At 40.4% G+C, this 23,791-nt stretch overlaps 1 protein-coding gene across 4 annotated transcripts in view; it reads right to left on the bottom strand.

Moving 5' to 3' along the window:
• Positions 1 to 12,505: 12,505 nt before the first annotated feature.
• Positions 12,506 to 23,791, bottom strand: part of AQP (aquaporin) — a 36,284-nt gene continuing 24,998 nt past the window's right edge. For all 4 annotated transcript variants that reach the window (XM_071659161.1, XM_071659162.1, XM_071659159.1 and 1 more), the window contains exons 2-5: positions 18,784 to 18,952; positions 17,973 to 18,165; positions 17,286 to 17,506; positions 12,506 to 15,338 (exon numbers count right to left, since the gene is read on the bottom strand). In XM_071659161.1, coding sequence (XP_071515262.1) covers positions 15,139 to 15,338; positions 17,286 to 17,506; positions 17,973 to 18,165; positions 18,784 to 18,949 — 780 coding nt within the window. In that variant the 5' untranslated portion in view covers positions 18,950 to 18,952 and the 3' untranslated portion in view covers positions 12,506 to 15,138. The remainder of the gene's footprint in view (positions 15,339 to 17,285; positions 17,507 to 17,972; positions 18,166 to 18,783; positions 18,953 to 23,791) is intronic.

Raw genomic sequence — 23,791 nt, 5'->3', positions numbered from 1 at the left:
GGGAGGACCAGGTCCCTGTACCCTGCACCGTGAGACGGGTATGTGGGGAGGCGCGACACATGGTGAGGGAAAATACGTAGAGGAGTAGGGACCGTGGTGAGGCAAATCATGTCGTATTACAACGTGTAATGAGGAAAGGGACATGGTGAGGTACGGCACGTGGTGCGGCAGGGTAACGTTTGAGGTAAGGCATGTGTGTTATATGGTATATGGTGAGGCAGGGAATTTGGTAAGGCAGGGCGCATGGTGAAGTAGGATATGTGGAGTTGTTACTAAGGTCCGTGTTGAGACAAGGCCCGTGATAAGGTAGGGTCCGTGGTGAGGCAGAGTACATGGTGAGGTAGGGTTTGTGGTGAGGCAGAGCACGTGGTGAGGTAGGGTTCATGTTGAGTCAGAGCACGTGGTTAAGCAGGGCACATGGTGGGTCAGGGTATTCGATAAGGCATGGTCCACAGTGAGATACGGTCCGTGGTGAGGCAGAACACGTGGTGGGGTAGGGCACATGGTAAGTCAGGGCACATTACAAGGTATGGTCCATGCTGAGGTAGGATACATAATGAGGCAGGGCACGTGGTGAGGTAGTACGTGCTGATGCAGGGCACGTGGTGAGGTAGTACGTGCTGATGCAGGGCACGTGGTGAGTGAGAGTGGTTGGAGGAGGTGTAAGGGAAAGTAAGCGGTGAGAGGGAGGAGGGGAATGAGCGTAAGGGTGGGAACTTGGTGTGAGTGTGTGTGTGAAAGAGGGAAGGGATAGGTGAGTGTGGTCACGGCCCTAGATCCCTCGGAAATGGTGACCCAGGGAGCCAGGTTTCTAACAGTGCCTTGACCCGTCACTTCGGCACATGCGATCTCAAAATCGCGTCCAGGTGAAGATGTCTTCAACCGGGTCAATGACATGACTAGAGAGCGTGTGTCTGAGGTTAGGTTTCTACATTTTCCTGGACTAAGGTAAAAACCTGGAATGCTAGATCAAGTTAGGTTTTATGTTGGGAGTTCTCCGTCATGAGGGAGTTTGTTGCACAGTTGAATATCGATGAAATAAACTACAAAACTACCAACATGACTTCTGTGTTAAGAACAACATAATACTACATCATCAACAGCAGTCGGCGACATGTCAGTCCATATATATGACGGAGTAGAAAAGCCAGATAAAGAGATTTGCGAAATTAGATTTGATTCTATGTTTACCGCAAGTATAAGATTTTCTGATCGGCATACCTTCTCAACAGTTCGTTTCAACAAATTATGAGTAAAAGCCATTTTTCTTTCATATCCCTTATGGACCAGTAACAGTTTTATACAGCATCAGAACTAATAGCTTCACACACAACAAGGCATTATCATACAGTAGGTGTAACGACAGCGGTGGGTCAAGGCTTGTATTTTATTTTCATATGTTACATTTTTAAAGTGCTCTGAATATTTTCGTGTAACGCTATACTCTATGGCATTCTATCATTATCATCATTACTGATATGATTATATTTGAACATAATATTCTCCAGCCTCCAGTGAAACAGTAGCCGGAGAAGGAATGGTAGTATGACACACACACACACACACACACACACACACACACACTTTCCTTTCTTGATATACCAGAACCTAGACCTGCTTGTACTGCATCAACTTCCGACATCCAAAATGGATTCCAGAAGTCAGAGGCTACACACACATACGCAACACCAGCTATTTACGAATGTTGCTACAGTGTGAGCGTTTGCTGAGATATTTCGTGCAGTTGACTCGCACTGTAATTAAATTACAGATCATAAGGAGCGACACTGCGAGTATAGAACTGGCTTTTCGTACTGCAAAAATAGGGAATCACACACAATCCTGCAAATACATTCATACCTGATTATGCTTACCTTTGATGCTAAATTCACGAAAGCATTCAGAAGTTTGTCATCCCACCAGAGTGTAAATAGCAATCAAAATTCTGTGAAAAGACCTGGGTATTTCTTCTGTTTCTGTATCCCATTTATTTCTAATTGATGAATGGCCAACTACATGCATATCATGACTTACCTTAATGTCTACTAACATTCTAAACTATAGGCTATATTTGGCATTACTCATGAAGGTTAAGTTAATCAGGATATGCTAGTATGGAAGTTTGAACTTAATACTAACGCACTTCTATGGTCCTAGACTGCAGCTTGTATCTCTTTTTCATATTTTCTTAAAAATCACAACAATTGTGGTGTATTAAATTTTTTCTTTCACTTACTCCAATACATGCAGTCCTTCAAATATTTCTTCTACCTCTACCTTCATGTCATTATGATCCTTGTTGAAGAAATATCTACCTATCTAAACTCACAACTCTACGGTCTTCTCCCTACCCTAGTTCTTGAAGACTAATCAACTTACTTTTATCTCCATTAGGTTGTCTTATCGTACATGCAGACCCACATTCTTTCACTTCTGTTTGTGTTCTTTTGCTGGTTCATTGTAACTTCCAGTTCATACCAGCATTTTAGCATTTTTCAATTCTGCACTTATGTTCAACACCCTTAACTTTCCTTATTGTATCACCCAGTCCTTTCCCCCACCACACAGACAAGTACAGAAGCATACAGATGTTTACAAGGTTGTACAACAGCAGAACGTGTTCAAGAGATGGGGTCCTGTGTGATTTTAAAGAACAAATTGATAATTGCACACACGCATGCACATTTAATCAACCTTCCTTCACAACAGGCCCTATTATCTAAGGGAACTGCATCAAGTAACTTACCCAGTATAGTACAGTCATTAAATCTCACAAGGTAAAATAGTTATATTTTACACACACACAATTATATATATATGCCCATACACGCACATATACATACACAGGTATATACATATACTCACATGTACATATTCATACTTGCTTGCCTTCATCCATTCCTGTCACTACCCCACCACACAGGAAATAGCATCTACCCTGGTGATAGGAGAGAAAGAATACTTAACATGTATTCCCCGCGTGTTGTAGAAGGGGACTAATGGGGGCAGGAAGCTGGAAACCCTTCCTTCTTGTATTTCAGTTTTTAAAAGAGGAAACAGGAGTCAAGCGGGGAGTGCTCATCTTCTTCGGATGCTCAGATTAGGGTGTCTGAATGTGTGTGGATGTAACCATGATGAGATGTAAATAATAATGATAACTTACCAGGGTCGTTGTGCTCTCAGTGGACTGAACCAGGGCATGTGAAACTTCTGGGGTAAACTATGGATGTGGATAGGGAGCTGTGGTTTCGGTGCATTACACATGACAGCTCGAGACTGGGTGTGAACAAATGTGGCCTTTATTTCTGTTTTCCAAGCACTACCTCACAGATGCAGGGGTTGGCAATGCTGTTTCTTGTAGGGCGGGATGGCACTGGGAATGGATGAAGGCAAGCATGAATATGTATGTGTATATATGTATATATAGTATCCCTGGGGATAGGGGAGAAAGAATACTTCCCATGTATTCTCTGCATGTCATAGAAGGCGACTAAAAGGGGAGGGAGCGGGGGCTGGAAATCCTCCCCTCTTGGTTATTAATTTTCCAAAAGAAGGAACAGAGAAGGGGGCCAAGTGAGGATTTCCCTCAAAGGCTCAGTCCTCTGTTCTTAACACTACCTCGCTAATGCGGGAAATGGCAAATAGTATGAGAAGGAAATATGTTTGTATATGTATATATATGTTATGTATATGTATGTGTATGTGCATTATGCATTTATATATGTATATGAGTAGATGGGTTGGTCTTCATCTGTTTCCTGGCGCTATCTCACTGACACTTTTAACAGCGATCAAGTACAATACATAAATTGATATATATATATATATATATATATATATATATATATATATATATATATATATATATATATATATATATATATTTTTTTTTTTTTTTTTTTTTTCGCTGTCTCCCGCATTTGTGAGGTAGCGCAAGGAAACAGACGAAAGAAATGGCCCAACCCACCCCCATACACATGCATATACATACGTCCACACACGCAAATATACATACCTACACAGCTTTCCATGGTTTACCCCAGACGCTTCACATGCCCTGATTCAATCCACTGACAGCACGTCAACCCCGGTATACCACATCGCTCCAATTCACTCTATTCCTTGCCCTCCTGCATGTTCAGGCCCCGATCACACAAAATCTTTTTCACTCCATCTTTCCACCTCCAATTTGGTCTCCCTCTTCTCCTCGTTCCCTCCACCTCCGACACATATATCCTCTTGGTCAATCTTTCCTCACTCATTCTCTCCATGTGCCCAAACCATTTCAAAATACCCTCTTCTGCTCTCTCAACCACGCTCTTTTTATTTCCACACATCTCTCTTACCCTTACGTTACTTACTCGATCAAACCACCTCACACCACACATTGTCCTCAAACATCTCATTTCCAGCACATCCATCCTCCTGCGCACAACTCTATCCATAGCCCACGCCTCGCAACCATACAACATTGTTGGAACCACTATTCCTTCAAACATACCCATTTTTGCTTTCCGAGATAATGTTCTCGACTTCCACACATTCTTCAAGGCTCCCAGAATTTTCGCCCCCTTCCCCACCCTATGATCCACTTCCGCTTCCATGGTTCCATCCGCTGCCAGATCCACTCCCAGATATCTAAAACACTTCACTTCCTCCAGTTTTTCTCCATTCAAACTCACCTCCCAATTGACTTGACCCTCAATCCTACTGTACCTAATAACCTTGCTCTTATTCACATTTACTCTTAACTTTCTTCTTTCACACACTTTACCAAACTCAGTCACCAGCTTCTGCAGTTTCTCACATGAATCAGCCACCAGCGCTGTATCATCAGCGAACAACAACTGACTCACTTCCCAAGCTCTCTCATCCACAACAGACTTCATACTTGCCCCTCTTTCCAAAACTCTTGCATTCACCTCCCTAACAACCCCATCCATAAACAAATTAAACAACCATGGAGACATCACACACCCCTGCCGCAAACCTACATTCACTGAGAACCAATCACTTTCCTCTCTTCCTACACGTACACATGCCTTACATCCTCGATAAAAACTTTTCACTGCTTCTAACAACTTGCCTCCCACACTATATATTCTTAATACCTTCCACAGAGCATCTCTATCAACTCTGTCATATGCCTTCTCCAGATCCATAAATGCTACATACAAATCCATTTGCTTTTCTAAGTATTTCTCACATACATTCTTCAAAGCAAACACCTGATCCACACATCCTCTACCACTTCTGAAACCACACTGCTCTTCCCCAATCTGATGCTCTGTACATGCCTTCACCCTCTCAATCAATACCCTCCCATATAATTTACCAGGAATACTCAACAAACTTATACCTCTGTAATTTGAGCACTCACTCTTATCCCCTTTGCCTTTGTACAATGGCAGTATGCACGCATTTCTCCAATCCTCAGGCACCTCACCATGAGTCATACATACATTAAATAACCTTACCAACCAGTCAACAATACAGTCACCCCCTTTTTTAATAAATTCCACTGCAATACCATCCAAACCTGCTGCCTTGCCGGCTTTCATCTTCCGCAAAGCTTTTACTACCTCTTCTCTGTTTACCAAATCATTTTCCCTAACCCTCTCACTTTGCACACCACCTCGACCAAAACACCCTATATCTGCCACTCTATCATCAAACACATTCAACAAACCTTCAAAATACTCACTCCATCTCCTTCTCACATCACCACTACTTGTTATCACCTCCCCATTTGCGCCCTTCACTGAAGTTCCCATTTGCTCCCTTGTCTTACACACTTTATTTACCTCCTTCCAGAACATCTTTTTATTCTCCCTAAAATTTAATGATACTCTCTCACCCCAACTCTCATTTGCCCTTTTTTTCACCTCTTGCACCTTTCTCTTGACCTCCTGTCTCTTTCTTTTATACATCTCCCACTCAATTGCATTTTTTCCCTGCAAAAATCGTCCAAATGCCTCTCTCTTCTCTTTCACTAATACTCTTACTTCTTCATCCCACCACTCACTACCCTTTCTAGTCAACTCACCTCCCACTCTTCTCATGCCACAAGCATCTTTTGCGCAATCCATCACTGATTCCCTAAATACATCCCATTCCTCCCCCACTCCCCTTACTTCCATTGTTCTCACCTTTTTCCATTCTGTACTCAGTCTCTCCTGGTACTTCCTCACACAAGTCTCCTTCCCAAGCTCACTTACTCTCACCACCCTCTTCACCCCAACATTCACTCTTCTTTTCTGAAAACCCATACAAATCTTCACCTTAGCCTCCACAAGATAATGATCAGACATCCCTCCAGTTGCACCTCTCAGCACTTTAACATCCAAAAGTCTCTCTTTCGCGCGCCTGTCAAGTAACACGTAATCCAATATATATATATATATATATATATATATATATATATATATATATATATATATATATAGCAGTTCCAACAAATGATTGTGAGGCATGGGCTATAGATAGAGTTGTACGGAGGAGGGTGGGTCTGTTGGAAATGAAATGTTTGAGGACAGTATGTGGTGTGAGGTTGATCGAGTAAGTAATGAAAGGGTAAGAGCGATGTGAGGAAATAAAAAAAGTGTGGTTGAAAGAGCTTAAGAGGGTGTGTTGAAATGGTTTGGACATGTGGAGAGGATTTATTTGTCAGAGGTGGAGGAAACAAAGAGAAGCAGGTGACCAAATTGGAGGTGGAAGGATGGAATAAAAATATTTTGAGTGATTTGGGCCTTAACATACAGGAAGGTGAGAGGCGTGCAAGGAATAGAGTAAATTAGAATGATGTGTTATACCGGGGTTGACGTGCTGTCAGTGGACTGTACCAGGGTATATGAAATGTCTGGGGTAAGCCATGGAAATGTCTGTATGGCCTGGATGTGGATAGGGAGCTGTGGTTTCGGTGCGTTACACATGATAGCTAGAGACTGAAAGTGAACAAATGTGGCCTTTTTTCTGTTTTCCTGGCACTACCTCGCTGAAGCAGGGGGTAGCAATGCTGTTTCCTGTGGGGCAGAGTAGCACTGGAGCACTGGGAATGGATAAAGGCAAGCAAGTATATGCACATGTGTATATATGTATTTGTCTTTGTATGTATATGTTGATATGTACATATATGTGTATGAGTATTTTACTGTATATATGCGTGCAAATGAGTGGATGGGCTGTTCTTCATCTATTTCCTGGTGCTACCTTGCTGACATGGGAAATGGTGGTCCAGTATAATGAATAAATGAATTATATATATTTTTTTTTTTCGTACATACTTGCCATTTCCTGCGCTAGCAAAGTAGCATTAAGAACAGGCAACTGAGCCATAGAGGGAATATCTTCAATTGGCCCCCTTCTCTGTTCCTTCTTTTGGAAAATTAAAATAATGAGAGGGAAGGATTTCCAGTCCCCATTCCTTCCCCTTTTAGTTGCCTTCTATGACACACAGGGAATATGTGGGAAGTATTCTTTCTACCCTATCCCCATGGATAAGATGTATATATTCATCTTATCTATTTCTTGTACTTGATTGCCATTTCCCACGTTAGCAAGGTAGAGCTAGGGAACAGATGAAGAATGGCCCCTCCACCCACGTAAACACACACACACACACACATATATATATATGGTTTCAGAAGTGGTAGAGGATGTGTGGATCAGGTGTTTGCTTTGAAGAATGTATGTGAGAAATACTTAGAAAAGCAAATGGATTTGTATGTAGCATTTATGGATCTGGAGAAGGCATATGATAGAGTTGATAGAGATGCTCTGTGGAAGGTATTAAGAATATATGGTGTGGGAGGAAAGTTGTTAGAAGCAGTGAAAAGTTTTTATCGAGAATGTAAGGCATGTGTACATGTAGGACGAGAGGAAAGTGATTGGTTCTCAGTGAATGTAGGTTTGCGGCAGGGGTGTGTGATGTCTCCATGGTTGTTTAATTTGTTTATGGATGGGGTTGTTAGGGAGGTAAATGCAAGAGTTTTGGAAAGAGGGGCAAGTATGAAGTCTGTTGGGGATGAGAGAGCTTGGGAAGTGAGTCAGTTGTTGTTCGCTGATGATACAGCGCTGGTGGCTGATTCATGTGAGAAACTGCAGAAGCTGGTGACTGAGTTTGGTAAAGTGTGTGGAAGAAGAAAGTTAAGAGTAAATGTGAATAAGAGCAAGGTTATTAGGTACAGTAGGGTTGAGGGTCAAGTCAACTGGGAGGTGAGTTTGAATGGAGAAAAACTGGAGGAAGTGAAGTGTTTTAGATATCTGGGAGTGGATCTGGCAGCGGATGGAACCATGGAAGCGGAAGTGGATCATAGGGTGGGGGAGGGGGCGAAAATTCTGGGGGCCTTGAAGAATGTGTGGAAGTCGAGAACATTATCTCGGAAAGCAAAAATGGGTATGTTTGAAGGAATAGTGGTTCCAACAATGTTGTATGGTTGCGAGGCGTGGGCTATGGATAGAGTTGTGTGCAGGAGGATGGATGTGCTGGAAATGAGATGTTTGAGGACAATGTGTGGTGTGAGGTGGTTTGATCGAGTGAGTAACGTAAGGGTAAGAGAGATGTGTGGAAATAAAAAGAGCATGGTTGAGAGAGCAGAAGAGGGTGTTTTGAAGTGGTTTGGGCACATGGAGAGAATGAGTGAGGAAAGATTGACCAAGAGGATATATGTGTCGGAGGTGGAGGGAACGAGGAGAAGAGGGAGACCAAATTGGAGGTGGAAGGATGGAGTGAAAAAGATTTTGTGTGATCGGGGCCTGAACATGCAGGAGGGTGAAAGGAGGGCAAGGAATAGAGTGAATTGGAGCGATGTGGTATACCGGGGTTGACGTGCTGTCAGTGGATTGAATCAAGGCATGTGAAGCGTCTGGGGTAAACCATGGAAAGCTGTGTAGGTATGTATATTTGCGTGTGTGGACGTATGTATATACATGTGTATGGGGGTGGGTTGGGCCATTTCTTTCGTCTGTTTCCTTGCGCTACCTCGCAAACGCGGGAGACAGCGACAAAGTATAATAATAATAAAAAAAAAAATATATATATATATATATATTATTTATATACATATATATATATATATATATATATATATATATATATATATATATATATATATATATATTTTTTTTTGCTTTGTCGCTGTCTCCCGCGTTTGCGAGGTAGCGCAAGGAAACAGACGAAAGAAATGGCCCAACCCACCCCCATACACATGTATATACATACACGTCCACACACGCAAATATACATACCTACACAGCTTTCCATGGTTTACCCCAGACGCTTCACATGCCCTGATTCAATCCACTGACAGCATGTCAACCCCGGTATACCACATCGATCCAATTCACTCTATTCCTTGCCCTCCTTTTACCCTCCTGCATGTTCAGGCCCCAATCACACAAAATCTTTTTCACTCCGTCTTTCCACCTCCAATTTGGTCTCCCACTTCTCCTCGTTCCCTCCACCTCCGACACATATATCCTCTTGGTCAATCTTTCCTCACGCATTCTCTCCATGTGCCCAAACCATTTCAAAACACCCTCTTCTGCTCTCTCAACCACGCTCTTTTATTACCACACATCTCTCTTACCCTTACGTTACTTACTCGATCAAACCACGTCACACCACACATTGTCCTCAAACATCTCATTTCCAGCACATCCACCCTCCTGCGCACAACTCTATCCATAGCCCACGCCTCGCAACCACACAACATTGTTGGAACCACTATTCCTTCAAACATACCCATTTTTGCTTTCCGAGATAATGTTCTCGACTTCCACACATTCTTCAAGGCTCCCAAGATTTTCGCCCCCTCCCCCACCCTATGATCCACTTCCGCTTCCATGGTTCCATCCGCTGCCAGATCCACTCCCAGATATCTAAAACACTTTACTTCCTCCAGTTTTTCTCCATTCAAACTTACCTCCCAATTGACTTGACCCTCAACCCTACTGTACCTAATAACCTTGCTCTTATTCACATTTACTCTTAACTTTCTTCTTTCACACACTTTACCAAACTCAGTCACCAGCTTCTGCAGTTTATCACATGAATCAGCCACCAGCACTGTATCATCAGCGAACAACAACTGACTCACTTCCCAAGCTCTCTCATCCACAACAGACTTCATACTTGCCCCTCTTTCCATATATATCTTTCTTTCATACTATTCGCCATTTCTCGCATTTTTTATTTTTTTTATTTTGCTTTGTCGCTGTCTCCCGCGCCTGTGAGGTAGCGCAAGGAAACAGACGAAAGAAATGGCCCAACCCACCCCCACACACATCCACACACACACATGTCCACACACGCAAACATACACACCCACACATCCCAACGTACTACATATATATACACACACAGACACACATATACACACATGCACACAATTCACACTGTCTGCCCCTACTCACCCCCATCGCCACCCCGCCACACACGGAATAACATAAATGACTATACATGCTACGTCTCTTAGTTGTATATCAACTGACTTATATTTCTTTCATCTTCCCTGATGATGTGATTATTACATGAAAGTGCCCTTAGGAACTTATCGTGTTTCATTTTCCCCATGGACTCATAGGAATATATGTACATATACATAACATATACATACACAGACATATACATTTATACACTTGCACATATTCATACTTGCTTGCCTTCATCCATTCCTGGCACAACCCAGCCTCACAGGAAACATCATTGCTACCTACCACTTCAGTGAAGTAGTGCCAGGAAAACAGACAAAAAAGGCCACATTCGTTCACACTCAGTCTCTTTGTTGTATATCAACTGACTTATATTTCTTTCTTGTATCTTCCCTGATGATGTGATTATTACATGAAAGTGCACTTAGGAACTTATTGTTTCATTTTCCCCATGGACTCATAGGAATATATGTACATATACATAATATATACATTTATACACATGTACATATTCATACTTGCTTGCCTTCGTCCATTCCTGGCACAACCCAGCCTCACAGGAAACAGCATTGCTTACCTACCACTTCAGTGAGGTTGCGCCAGGAAAACAGACAAAAAAGGCCACATTCGTTCACACTCAGTCTCTTCGTTGTATATCAACTGACTTATATTTCTTTCTTGTATCTTCCCTGATGATGTGATTATTACATGAAAGTGCACTTAGGAACTTATCATGTTTCATTTTCCCCATGGACTCATAGGAATATACGCACATGTACATAACATATACATACACAGATATATACATTTATACACATGTACATATTCATACTTGCTTGCCTTCATCCATTCCTTGCACAACCCAGCCTCACAGGAAACAGCATTGCTACCTACCACTTCAGTGAGTTAGTGCCAGGAAAACAGACAAAAAGGCCACATTCGTTCACACTCGGTCTCTAGCTCTCATGTGTAATGCACCGAAACAACAGCTCCCTATCAACATCCAGGCCCCACAAACCTTTCCATGGTTTACCCCAGACATTTCACATGCCCTGGTTAAGTCCATTGACAGCAGTTGACCCCAGTATACCACATCGTTAGAATTCACTCTATTCCTTGCACGCCTCTCACCCTCCAGTATGTTTAGGCCCCGATTGCTCAAAATCTTTTTTCACTCCATCCTTCCACCTCCAGTTTGGTTTCCCATTTCTCCTTGTTCCCTCCACTTCTGACACACATATCCTCTTTGTCAATCTTTCCTCACTCATTCTCTCCACATGTCCTGACCATTTCGACACATCCTCTTCTGCTCTCTCAACCACACACTTTTTATTTCCACACATCTCTCTTATACTTTCATTACTTAACCAAACCACGTCACACCACATATTGTCCTCAAACATTTCATTTCCAACAAATCTGCCCTCCTTCATACAACCCTACCTATAGCCCATCATCCATTCACAACGCCAACCTGCCCCATAGGAAACAGCATAAATGCACAAAAAAATAACACGCATTCTCTTCTCCGTCAGGTGGTACATGGCAGCCAAGTTATTGGAGCCACCATATAACAACAGAGGCATGAGCAGGAAAGCCCTCATCAATCTACACCGTCTACGATTGGGGTACCAATGTTGCTGGCAAAAAATTGATGGCGTCGTCAGAGACCGGACCATAGATGAATATCCACCTCTCAGATGAAAGTAGCACACCCTAAACTGTCTCCATAAGAAGTTGCCTGCAACTCAGAAGACCATGAATGAAAACCAGGGAATGGGTCGCCAACAGGCAGAGGCCTATGTTGGACCAAGCACAGGTCTGACAATCTAAAAAAAAAAGAATCATGAAAGTATTATTTCATGATTCAGTAAAGGAACACTCAAGGGAAAAGAATAGGCAAAGATCGATGCTCCAGCAAATAATACATGTTCTTTATAGGGTTTATAATCAAGAAAATGTTGAAAAAGACTGGGTTGGTGGAATTTTCAAATGCCATATTCAAAATGTATTAAACTAAAGCATTTAAATTCATATTCAACATTTATAGGAATGGAGAAATAATAGTTCTTATCAATTACATACTTTAATGAGTATCTTAGTATTCAACATATTTATTTCAACAATATTTTTATATGTACTGTTATACCAGTATTTTAGAGGTTTAACAATGACATATGTCCAATATCAAATTTCAACAGTAAAATGTGTAGTAGAAAAATCAAATAACATTTAATGATGGTTAAAGTTATTGAACAAAATATAATCATTCACATATATGTAAGGCACTGCAATATACATACACATCAGTGTTAAAATACAGGATGATTGAGCAAAGGTTAAAAAATATTCAGGATCAAATTCACAAAACCATACAAATGCACCAACATGTAGCAGGTTACATACAGCCATAAATAATTCAGAAGCAACAGTACTGAGAAGCTGTACAGTTGCAACTCATTTGATCCTTAAAGCATACAAGAGTTCCTGGTTAAAACATTTGTTACTGTCATAGTTGCCCCATCTGTCCAACACATGTAATCGATTTACATCATACTCTCAAGCTAACATCAGATATGTGAACATGGGTATTAGTATGGTATCATCCCAAGCCAACTAAAGGGATATAAATCCCACATTTATGACTTGTTCACCTTCTGTAGAAGAGTGATACAGTATGTAACAAAATAAGTGCCAATTCAATGATCTAATATAGCTAAAAATTAAGTAAAAAATCTAAAATCAACTGAAAATGTTTGTAGGGAGTGATGGTTTTTTTTTCTACAAAGGAAGTAGGGACAAGGTTAGGTCAAACAGGAAGTGGAGGGGACTGACTTAGGTGACTTGTTAAGGCTTTAGGAATAGAAAGTACAGGAGGTTCTGATAAGAGATAGAGTTGCAACATTAGAATTACTAAAGTTAAAGATATGGTTCCTTCAGATACCTTGAAAGGTGGACAGGTGACCATCTCACTGGAAAGTCAAAGCATTAAGATGCAAGTCTAAAGGTGTAAAATAATGGACAAGACTGCATACATCACTAACCTAATGTAAGAGAGCAACAGGTTTGCCATAATAGAATATGAGAGTAAAGCTAAAGAAATAAATTCCTGAAGATTTTTAGATAAGGAATGACTAGATCAGATTAAAACAAGTATGGAGGTGGATTCCTAATAGTTCAGATGAAGAGTGACAGGAGTGGATCAGTAAAATTATGTAAAGCAGGGATTAAAGTGGACTTCTGAAAACCAGGGATGGAAATCAAATTATCCTGGACAAACATCCCTTTTATGAGCATGATGAAAGAAATGGGAGTAGCAAGATAGAAAAAGACAAGAAGCAATCTCAAGAAAAAGGAGGGAGAAACGTGTGACACACAGGGTGTAAGATGGATGAAGATTTAGAACTGTACAGGGATAGGAATGCATGGAGGATATAGAGATAATATACTACATAGTATAAATCATATTGCATAGGAAATTAATCAAAAGTATAATCAATTAAAAAATAATTGGGGGCATTTACTGACAGCCAAATATTGTAAAACATTGGCTAAGGAATACTGTGACCAGTGTATTAGTCTAAAATCTCAAACTGTGTGACAATGTACATCATCTCCCCTGGCTATTAGTTTTAGGATTTTACACTAGTTTACATGAATCTACATTACTAATACTCTGGCCTAAGGGTATCAGTCATTCAAGCATGCAGTAGCATACTTCACCCTACATACTTGTGTATTAAGTTTCTGGGACTCAGAAGTTGTGCAGTCATGCCGTGTACCAACCTGAAGGTATTACAGGCTTTATGTAATGGTCAGCAGGTATCAGTTCCCTAAATGAGTGTAGTAGGGAACATCATCCTACATGCATGGTACAGCTGACTAGATCAAGACATCAGTAAATTGTGCATATGTTTTTGTAACTTGTACATTTAGATTTAAATCAATGAATCTTGTCTAACAAAACCTACTATATCGGCAAGATATAAAAATATTTACATCTCTGCTTGTTGTGACTTGGATCATATGACAATCAATCTCTTGCTAATAAACATGCTTTCATCTGTAAGTGAGAATTTTCTAACAATGGCATTTATACAATTACAATAAATATCTATATAAATATAATTTGCACTCTATATTCCTTTGTATCTATACATTTCACACCGCTTCATGTAATACAACCTGTTTGATTTCTCCATCTATATATGATGGCTGATACTTAGTGTAGTTATGCAATGCCATGACCCCTTTTATGGGGCTCCAGCAACATTTATCCTGCACTTCACATGAGAACAAGGTACGGTGGGCTTCTTATTAAGGGAGAAGAGGGGTGAGGTCCTTAACAAGGCTGTACTCAATGATCAACAATGCTGAATGTGAATTCTCACTTATGGTGTTACCATCTGCCAGCGGAACCCATCATCACAACATTAACATAAATATTTACCTACTTATGGTATGATCTATATAAACATCAAAATCTAAGAAACTGTAGGTGACATCAAAATTTTACAGGACCTAGCAATGTACCATGAATTTTTGTCTTTCAAAATTATACCAACAGCAGAGGATTCTAACCTCCTCTTCATATATCATGACTCGCTCTTCCTTCAGTGCCCATCTCAAAGCAAAGAATTGTCATCCTTTGCCGTTCTTCCTAGAGCATTTATCATTCATCCTTACAAGTTATTCCTGGAGCATGAATTATTCTTCTTTCTGTTTCAGAGGACTCAAAATAAGATTTCTGATAGAGGTTAGGCTCCAGAGCTTGATGGAGAGCATTGAACCCAAGACTGAGCCAGCCCAGTAGACTATGATGTGTTCAGCGTTGGTGTGACCACGGCAGCTCCACTTAAGGCCGGTTGCTAGCACTGGGTTGAAGTATCCACCAGAGGTGTTGAAGGCTGCATTGGACAAAGTCAAGATTAGACAGGATTCTTAGAGGTGAATTTTGTACGTGAGAGACTTATGCTACTGTAAATGAAATGGGTTATCTTTATAGCCTCAGAGTATACCAACTGTAAACTAACCATAAATTGTGTCATTTAGTGACTGTGGGTCACAAGGCTCATCCCCCAGTGTACCTTCCAAACCCCCTTACCCTACTACCTCTACCCAGAGAATTATGCATTATCTTTATGGCTTTTTCACAGCCATACAATTATTTTTTATGTATACTAAGATGGCATGGGCAACTGAAGACTCTAATCAAGACATTATGCTGGCTCATATAAGGGGCTGCAGTTTTGAAGCAATGAACATGACGGCTATAGAATAGATGTGAGAGAATATGGCCTTTCTTTGTATGTCTCTATTGCTACTTTGCTAATGCACAAAACAACAGACAAGTATGAAAGTAAAAGAAAAATCAAATATTCATCTTATAGAAAATGAAGAACAATGGAGATAATAAAAGCTGTTCACATATTTTGTGTATTAATTGTCATCGATAACCTGCAAATCAAACAGAACTCATCTCATTCCATTAGTGCAAGACTTATCTGAGTCACACTTATAGTTCAGTACCTTTGAACGGAAACAATTTCCTTACTGGATATATCAAAATGGTATAATACTCATACCCAGAACAGAAGTCATGGCAAAGCAACAATAACATAAGATAAACTCATACAGAATTTTAAATGACTGCCATGCACTAATGAAACAATGTCATGGGAGACTGTTGTTCTACTAGGTGAAGATGTCTTGAATTAATTTGAATAAGCTATTTTTGGATTTCACATATGTATTACCAAAGCTCTTCAGACCTTTACATACATTCAGTATCTAAACTTATGAAGATTACTTATGATATGCAACTTATCTAGGTTTTTTAAAGTTTAACAGTAGCAGCCAATTCACAATGAGCACTGTCTTTCAAACTATACTTCTGTAACAGACAGAAGTAAACACTATTTGGATCCATCATAGTTTTGCTAATCTTCAACTTTCATGTCTATCTATATATATCTCTGATGTCTGTTTCCTCCTGAAACTCCCTCAAAGGGGTAGTCACGTCACGGTAATAGAGTCTGCATAACTAGTAAACTCCGGTGCCACTTCTTAGCCTTTGGTGCCTCACCCTTTACAGGCCACTAGCAGAGAGAAACTCTAACATAGTGTTTGCAGAGGCTGCTACCTAATGTTCCTGCTGACTACTAATGCTCTCATCTACTATATCTGCTTCTACCTAATGTCTTCTAATAATGTTCTGTCTTACCCATGGAAATTATCATTTTTCAGTATTCAAATTGATCTATTACAAAATGAATTATCAAAAAATGTATCATGAACCTGATAAGTCATGGGCATCTAATCCTTGCTTTTTCTATGAAGAACATTAACAAACTGCTTATTTTTTGGTAATTATAACTTTTCAACTTTCCAAAAAGTTTAAACACAATTATGTAGTGAAAACTTGAAAGGTACATCAATCGTTCATTTTCTAAAAAGCTTGACATGATATTGTGCCTTTTTTACTGACTCCTCTTATTCCATGTAACTTTATATCCTGAACTGAAAATCTCTTGATGTTCAAACCCTTTTCATGTTCAACAACATTTACCTTTGCCTTGATATATTGGTAGAGTCCCTGCACGTAAGACTAATAAAACTTTCATAAATTTCTCATAAAATTAGATTCCATGAAGAAACCAATAACAATTCTATAAATCTTCAGTTATACTAGTGACAATACTCATGCACGAATTTATGATACAGGTGATAAATATCACTTACATGGCTACAAATCATACTATTGCAAAAACAAATAAAAAAATCTCTTTAACACTGTGTCAAAGGAATGATATCTCCTTTCCTTGAGTTCCACAATCCAATACAGGTTTACTCACCAAGGACGACCATTGAGGTAGCAAAGAAGGAGTCAATTGCAGAGGCAAATTTGGGCTCAAGCGTGCCAAGAGTACGGGAGAAGATTCTGCAGCAGCAGGTAAGAAGACACTCAATCAGAAACCCAAGGATGACAGGTACTTGCAGATCAGCTGTGCAGTCATCAGTGCCACGGCCTACGTGTGTCTGAGCTAGTTCCATCATCCAGATGTATTTTACCCACCTGCAACATACAAAAATCAAGATCTGATACACTAATCTAAACTCATTTCAATATGAAACAGTAAGAAGCTTTGTTACAATATGGAAAACAATTAGGTAATTAAAACAACACTGAATATTTATCAAATTTGCTACAGTTTATTTTGAAATTTTTTTTACAAGTCTAACAAAGTTAAATAATCAAGTTAGTAAAGAAAGATTCGGTCACAGGAACACTGAAAAAAAAAAGGTTACTTAGAAAGAGTAAACAATAAATTTTAAAAGGAAAATAAAATATTGTTAAAGTGAAAAGATAAGAATTTCTGGTCTTTCAATTTGAAATTACACCAGTAACATGTCATTAAGAACTCATTCCTATTACTCAACCTCTGCTCCTTAGTACCTTTCAGCATCACGCTGACAAACATCCAAGGCTTTCAACCAAGCTACAGAAGCCCTCAAAGGATAAGAGCCTCAACTATACATACCTGAAGGAGGCTAGACCACCTATGACCTGAGAGATGATCTTTAGTACAACAAAAACTGGGTTAGCACCAGTTTCCACATACTCCTCTAGAAGACTGTAAGGGCATGCAGTGGCAGTACCCCAAGACTGGCCCCACCATATGGTCAACAGGAACAGGTAAACTGCATATGCCATTACTCCATAGTTGTCGGCAACTGCAGTAAGATGGAACAAGAACATCATACCCCTGTATTACAAGTAATCTCATAATGAATACAAAAAATATTACCATTTCTCAGTCAATAATACTACTTGAACTAAGCATTACCCCATTTACTTACTTGACCTAGGGGTCATGTACACTGCCGTAATTGACCCCCAACAACCCTGTGTCCCGTCCAGTTGGACCAACTCAATAAATCAGCCTATACCTTATCCTGCTTGACCCCGGAATCCTTGCAACCCACTTTGCTAGAACTCTGCTGCTCCAAGCTCCGCTCTGATTGATCCCTGCAACCCATGTCCCACCTCGAACCCAGTAACCATGAATGTTACTACTTGACCAGCAGCTCTGTGCCTCACAATGCTTATTCTTAACAGATACATGACCTGCTGCATATGACCCTAACAACCCTATAACCTGCCTTCTTTGGTCCCCCAAACCCCTTTGCATGCTTTACGTGATTCCAAATGCTTCAAGTTTTGCTCCATTTGTCCCTAATAGCTAAAAAGCCTCTCCTGCTTGGCTCAGGTGGAACTGTTCCTCATCCTGCTTAACTTTAGCTGCATTCTTGCTTCACACTGACCTGACCCAGCCCCATCCTCCTACTTACTGATCATAAGCTCATAACAAGCACCACACATCTCAGCAGAGGCCACCAGCTCCAGTAAGCACCCCTTCAGCAGCTCGCCCTCCAACAACCCACTCAGGCGGCCACGGATGACGTGCGACAACGCCAATTGCGTTGCAATGGTGAGTGAGGACACCACGATGGACATGTTCTGTGGAAAGGAAAGACTGTAAGAATGTTTGTAATATCATAATGTTTGTTAATGTTAGAGCATGTTCTGTTTAATAATGTTAATTTATGTTCTATCGAGAACAGTAGTGTTAGATAATATAATGAGGGGAAAAGTGGATCTGGGGGAACTCGAATATCAAACGACGTTGTGTAGTGCAATAGCATTTTCTATTGAAATGGTGGTATTCCACTGTGATCACTGATGATGTCAGTCATAAGTGATGTAGGAATGGCTACTGTCAAAGTCTGTAGAGGTATGGAGGCATTGGTTCATGATCTGTGGGAAGACGGGGTGTTACATATAGTCTGTTACAGAAATCATTAAACAAAAATGAATTAATGCTTACAGTATGAAACATGAGCAAAATGATGAATGTCCATATAGAATGAACACAAAGCTTGGTTGGGTGACATACGAATAGTGACTGGGCAATATAACTATTAAGCCTACAATGACCTTGTTGGCTACAAAATTATCGACATTTTTTTCTCATCTTGAACAAAAGTAATTATCAACTGCGACATACCCAGAGGACGAATAGTTATCTTCCGACCTAAAGTAACCCTATTCACTAAAAGGTCAGCCACTGGCACTCGATGGGAGGGATAATGAACAGAAAAATGACAATGAGACATTAAATATGAAGACGGAGTATATATGTTCTTGGCGCTACCTGCTCTGGCGGGAAATAGCAAATACATATGATATATATATATATATATGTATATATATATATATATATATATATATATATATATATATATATATATATATATATATATATTTTTTTTTTTCATACTATTCGCCATTTCCCGCGTTAGCGAGGTAGCGTTAAGAACAGAGGACTGGGCCTTAGAGGGAATATCCTCACCTGGCCCCCTTCTCTGTTCCTTCTTTTGGAAAAAAAAAAATATATATATATGTGTATATATATATATATATATATATATATATATATATATATATATATATATATATATATTAATTGACAGGCGCGCAAAAGAGAGACTTTTGGATGTTAATGTGCTGAGAGGTGCAACTGGAGGGATGTCTGATCATTATCTTGTGGAGGCTAAGGTGAAGATTTGTATGGGTTTTCAGAAAAGAAGAGTGAATGTTGGGGTGAAGAGGGTGGTTGAGAGTAAGTGAGCTTGGGAAGGAGACTTGTGTGAGGAAGTACCAGGAGAGACTGAGTACAGAATGGAAAAAGGTTAGAACAATGGAAGTAAGGGGAGTGGGGGAGGAATGGGATGTATTTAGGGAATCAGTGATGGATTGCGCAAAAGATGCTTGTGGCATGAGAAGAGTGGGAGGTGGGTTGGTTAGAAAGGGTAGTGAGTGGTGGGATGAAGAAGTAAGATTATTAGTGAAAGAGAAGAGAGAGGCATTTGGACGATTTTTGCAGGGAAAAAATGCAATTGAGTGGGAGATGTATAAAAGAAAGAGACAGGAGGTCAAGAGAAAGGTGCAAGAGGTGAAAAAGAGGGCAAATGAGAGTTGGGGTGAGAGAGTATCATTAAATTTTAGGGAGAATAAAAAGATGTTCTGGAAGGAGGTAAATAAAGTGCGTAAGACAAGGGAACAAATGGGAACTTCAGTGAAGGGCGCAAATGGGGAGGTGATAACAAGTAGTGGTGATGTGAGAAGGAGATGGAGTGAGTATTTTGAAGGTTTGTTGAATGTATTTGATGATAGAGTGGCAGATATAGGGTGTTTTGGTCGAGGTGGTGTGCAAAGTGAGGGGGTTAGGGAAAATGATTTGGTAAACAGAGAAGAGGTAGTAAAAGCTTTGCGGAAGATGAAAGCCGGCAAGGCAGCAGGTTTGAATGGTATTGCAGTGGAATTTATTAAAAAAGGGGGTGACTGTATTATTAACTGGTTGGTAAGGTTATTTAATGTACGTATGACTCATGGTGAGGTGCCTGAGGATTGGCGGAATGCGTGCATACTGCCATTGTACAAAGGCAAAGGGGATAAGAGTGAGTGCTCAAATTACAGAGGTGTAAGTTTGTTGAGTATTCCTGGTAAATTATATGGGAGGGTATTGATTGAGAGGGTGAAGGCATGTACAGAGCATCAGATTGGGGAAGAGCAGTGTGGTTTCAGAAGTGGTAGAGGATGTGTGGATCAGGTGTTTGCTTTGAAGAATGTATGTGAGAAATACTTAGAAAAGCAAATGGATTTGTATGTAGCATTTATGGATCTGGAGAAGGCATATGATAGAGTTGATAGAGATGCTCTGTAGAAGGTATTAAGAATATATGGTGTGGGAGGCAAGTTGTTAGAAGCAGTGAAAAGTTTTTATCGAGGATGTAAGGCATGTGTACGTGTAGGAAGAGAGGAAAATGATTGGTTCTCAGTGAATGTTAGTTTGCGGCAGGGGTGTGTGATGTCTCCATGGTTGTTTAATTTGTTTATGGATGGGGTTGTTAGGGAGGTGAATGCAAGAGTTTTGGAAAGAGGGGCAAGTATGAAGTCTGTCGTGGATGAGAGAGCTTGGGAAGTGAGTCAGTTGTTGTTCGCTGATGATACAGCGCTGGTGGCTGATTCATGTGAGAAACTGCAGAAGCTGGTGACTGAGTTTGGTAAAGTGTGTGAAAGAAGAAAGTTAAGAGTAAATGTGAATAAGAGCAAGGTAATTAGGTACAGTAGGGTTGAGGGTCAAGTTAATTGGGAGGTAAGTTTGAATGGAGAAAAACTGGAGGAAGTAAAGTGTTTTAGATATCTGGGAGTGGATCTGGCAGCGGATGGAAACATGGGAGCGGAAGTGGATCATAGGTTGGGGAAGGGGGCGAAAATCCTGGGAGCCTTGAAGAATGTGTGGAAGTCGAGAACATTATCTCGGAAAGCAAAAATGGGTATGTTTGAAGGAATAGTGGTTCCAACAATGTTGTATGGTTGCGAGGCGTGGGCTATTGATAGAGTTGTGCGCAGGAGGATGGATGTGCTGGAAATGAGATGTTTGAGGACAATGTGTGGTGTGAGGTGGTCTGATCGAGTAAGTAACGTAAGGGTAAGAGAGATGTGTGGAAATAAAAAGAGCGTGGTTGAGAGAGCAGAAGAGGGTGTTTTGAAATGGTTTGGGCACATGGAGAGAATGAGTGAGGAAAGATTGACCAAGAGGATATATGTGTCGGAGGTGGAGGGAACGAGGAGAAGAGGGAGACGAAATTGGAGGTGGAAAGATGAAGTGAAAAAGACTTTGTGTGATCGGGGCCTGAACATGCAGGAGGGTGAAAGGAGGGCAAGGAATAGAGTGAATTGGAGCGATGTGGTATACCGGTGTTGACGTGCTGTCAGTGGATTGAATCAAGGCATGTGAAGCGTCTGGGGTAAACCATGGAAAGCTGTGTAGGTATGTATATTTGCGAGTGTGGACGTATGTATATACATGTGTATGGGGGTGGGTTGGGCCATTTCTTTCGTCTGTTTCCTTGCGCTACCTCGCAAACGCGGGAGACAGCGACAAAGCTAAAAAAAAAAAAAAATATATATATATATATATATATATTTTTTTTTTTTTATATATATATATATTTTCTTTTAAACTATTCTTCATTTCCCGCGTTAGCGAGGTAGCGTTAAGAACAGAGGACTGGGCCTTTGTGGGATATCCTCACCTGGCCCCCCCTCTGTTCCTCCTTTTGGAAAATTAAAAATAATAAAAAAAAAACGAGAGGGGAGGATTTCCAGCCCCCCGCTCCCTCCCCTTTTAGTCGCCTTCTACGACACGCAGGGAATACGTGGGAAGTATTCTTAATCCCCTATCCCCAGGGATTATATATATATATATATATATATATATATATATATATATATATATATATATATATATACACACACACACACACACATACACGTATTTGCAATCTTCCACGAGAGCGGGATAGCGTCAAGAACAATGTCCACGATTTGCTTCTTCAGAAAAGAATATGGGTGGAAAGGATACCCAGCCGCATATGTGCATATATATATATATATATATATATATATATATATATATATATATATATATATATATATATATATATATACATATATATATATATATATATATATATATATATATATATATATATATTTTTTTTTTTTTTTTTTTTTTATACTTTGTCGCTGTCTCCCGCGTTTGCGAGGTAGCGCAAGGAAACAGACGAAAGAAATGGCCCAACCCCCCCCCCCCCATACACATGTACATACACACGTCCACACACGCAAATATACATACCTACACAGCTTTCCATGGTTTACCCCAGACGCTTCACATGCCTTGATTCAATCCACTGACAGCACGTCAACCCCTGTATACCACATGGCTCCAATTCACTCTATTCCTTGCCCTCCTTTCACCCTCCTGCATGTTCAGGCCCCGATCACACAAAATCTTTTTCACTCCATCTTTCCACCTCCAATTTGGTCTCCCTCTTCTCCTCGTTCCCTCCACCTCCGACACATATATCCTCTTGGTCAATCTTTCCTCACTCATTCTCTCCATGTGCCCAAACCATTTCAAAACACCCTCTTCTGCTCTCTCAACCACGCTCTTTTTATTTCCACACATCTCTCTTACCCTTACGTTACTTACTCGATCAAACCACCTCACACCACACATTGTCCTCAAACATCTCATTTCCAGCACATCCATCCTCCTGCGCACATCTCTATCCATAGCCCACGCCTCGCAACCATACAACATTGTTGGAACCACTATTCCTTCAAACATACCCATTTTTGCTTTCCGAGATAATGTTCTCGACTTCCACACATTTTTCAAGGCTCCCAAAATTTTCGCCCCCTCCCCCACCCTATGATCCACTTCCG

Source organism: Panulirus ornatus, chromosome 67 (assembly GCF_036320965.1).
Source record: "Panulirus ornatus isolate Po-2019 chromosome 67, ASM3632096v1, whole genome shotgun sequence".
Classification (NCBI taxonomy): Eukaryota; Metazoa; Arthropoda; class Malacostraca; order Decapoda; family Palinuridae; genus Panulirus; species Panulirus ornatus.
This window is presented reverse-complemented; position numbering and strand designations above follow the sequence as displayed.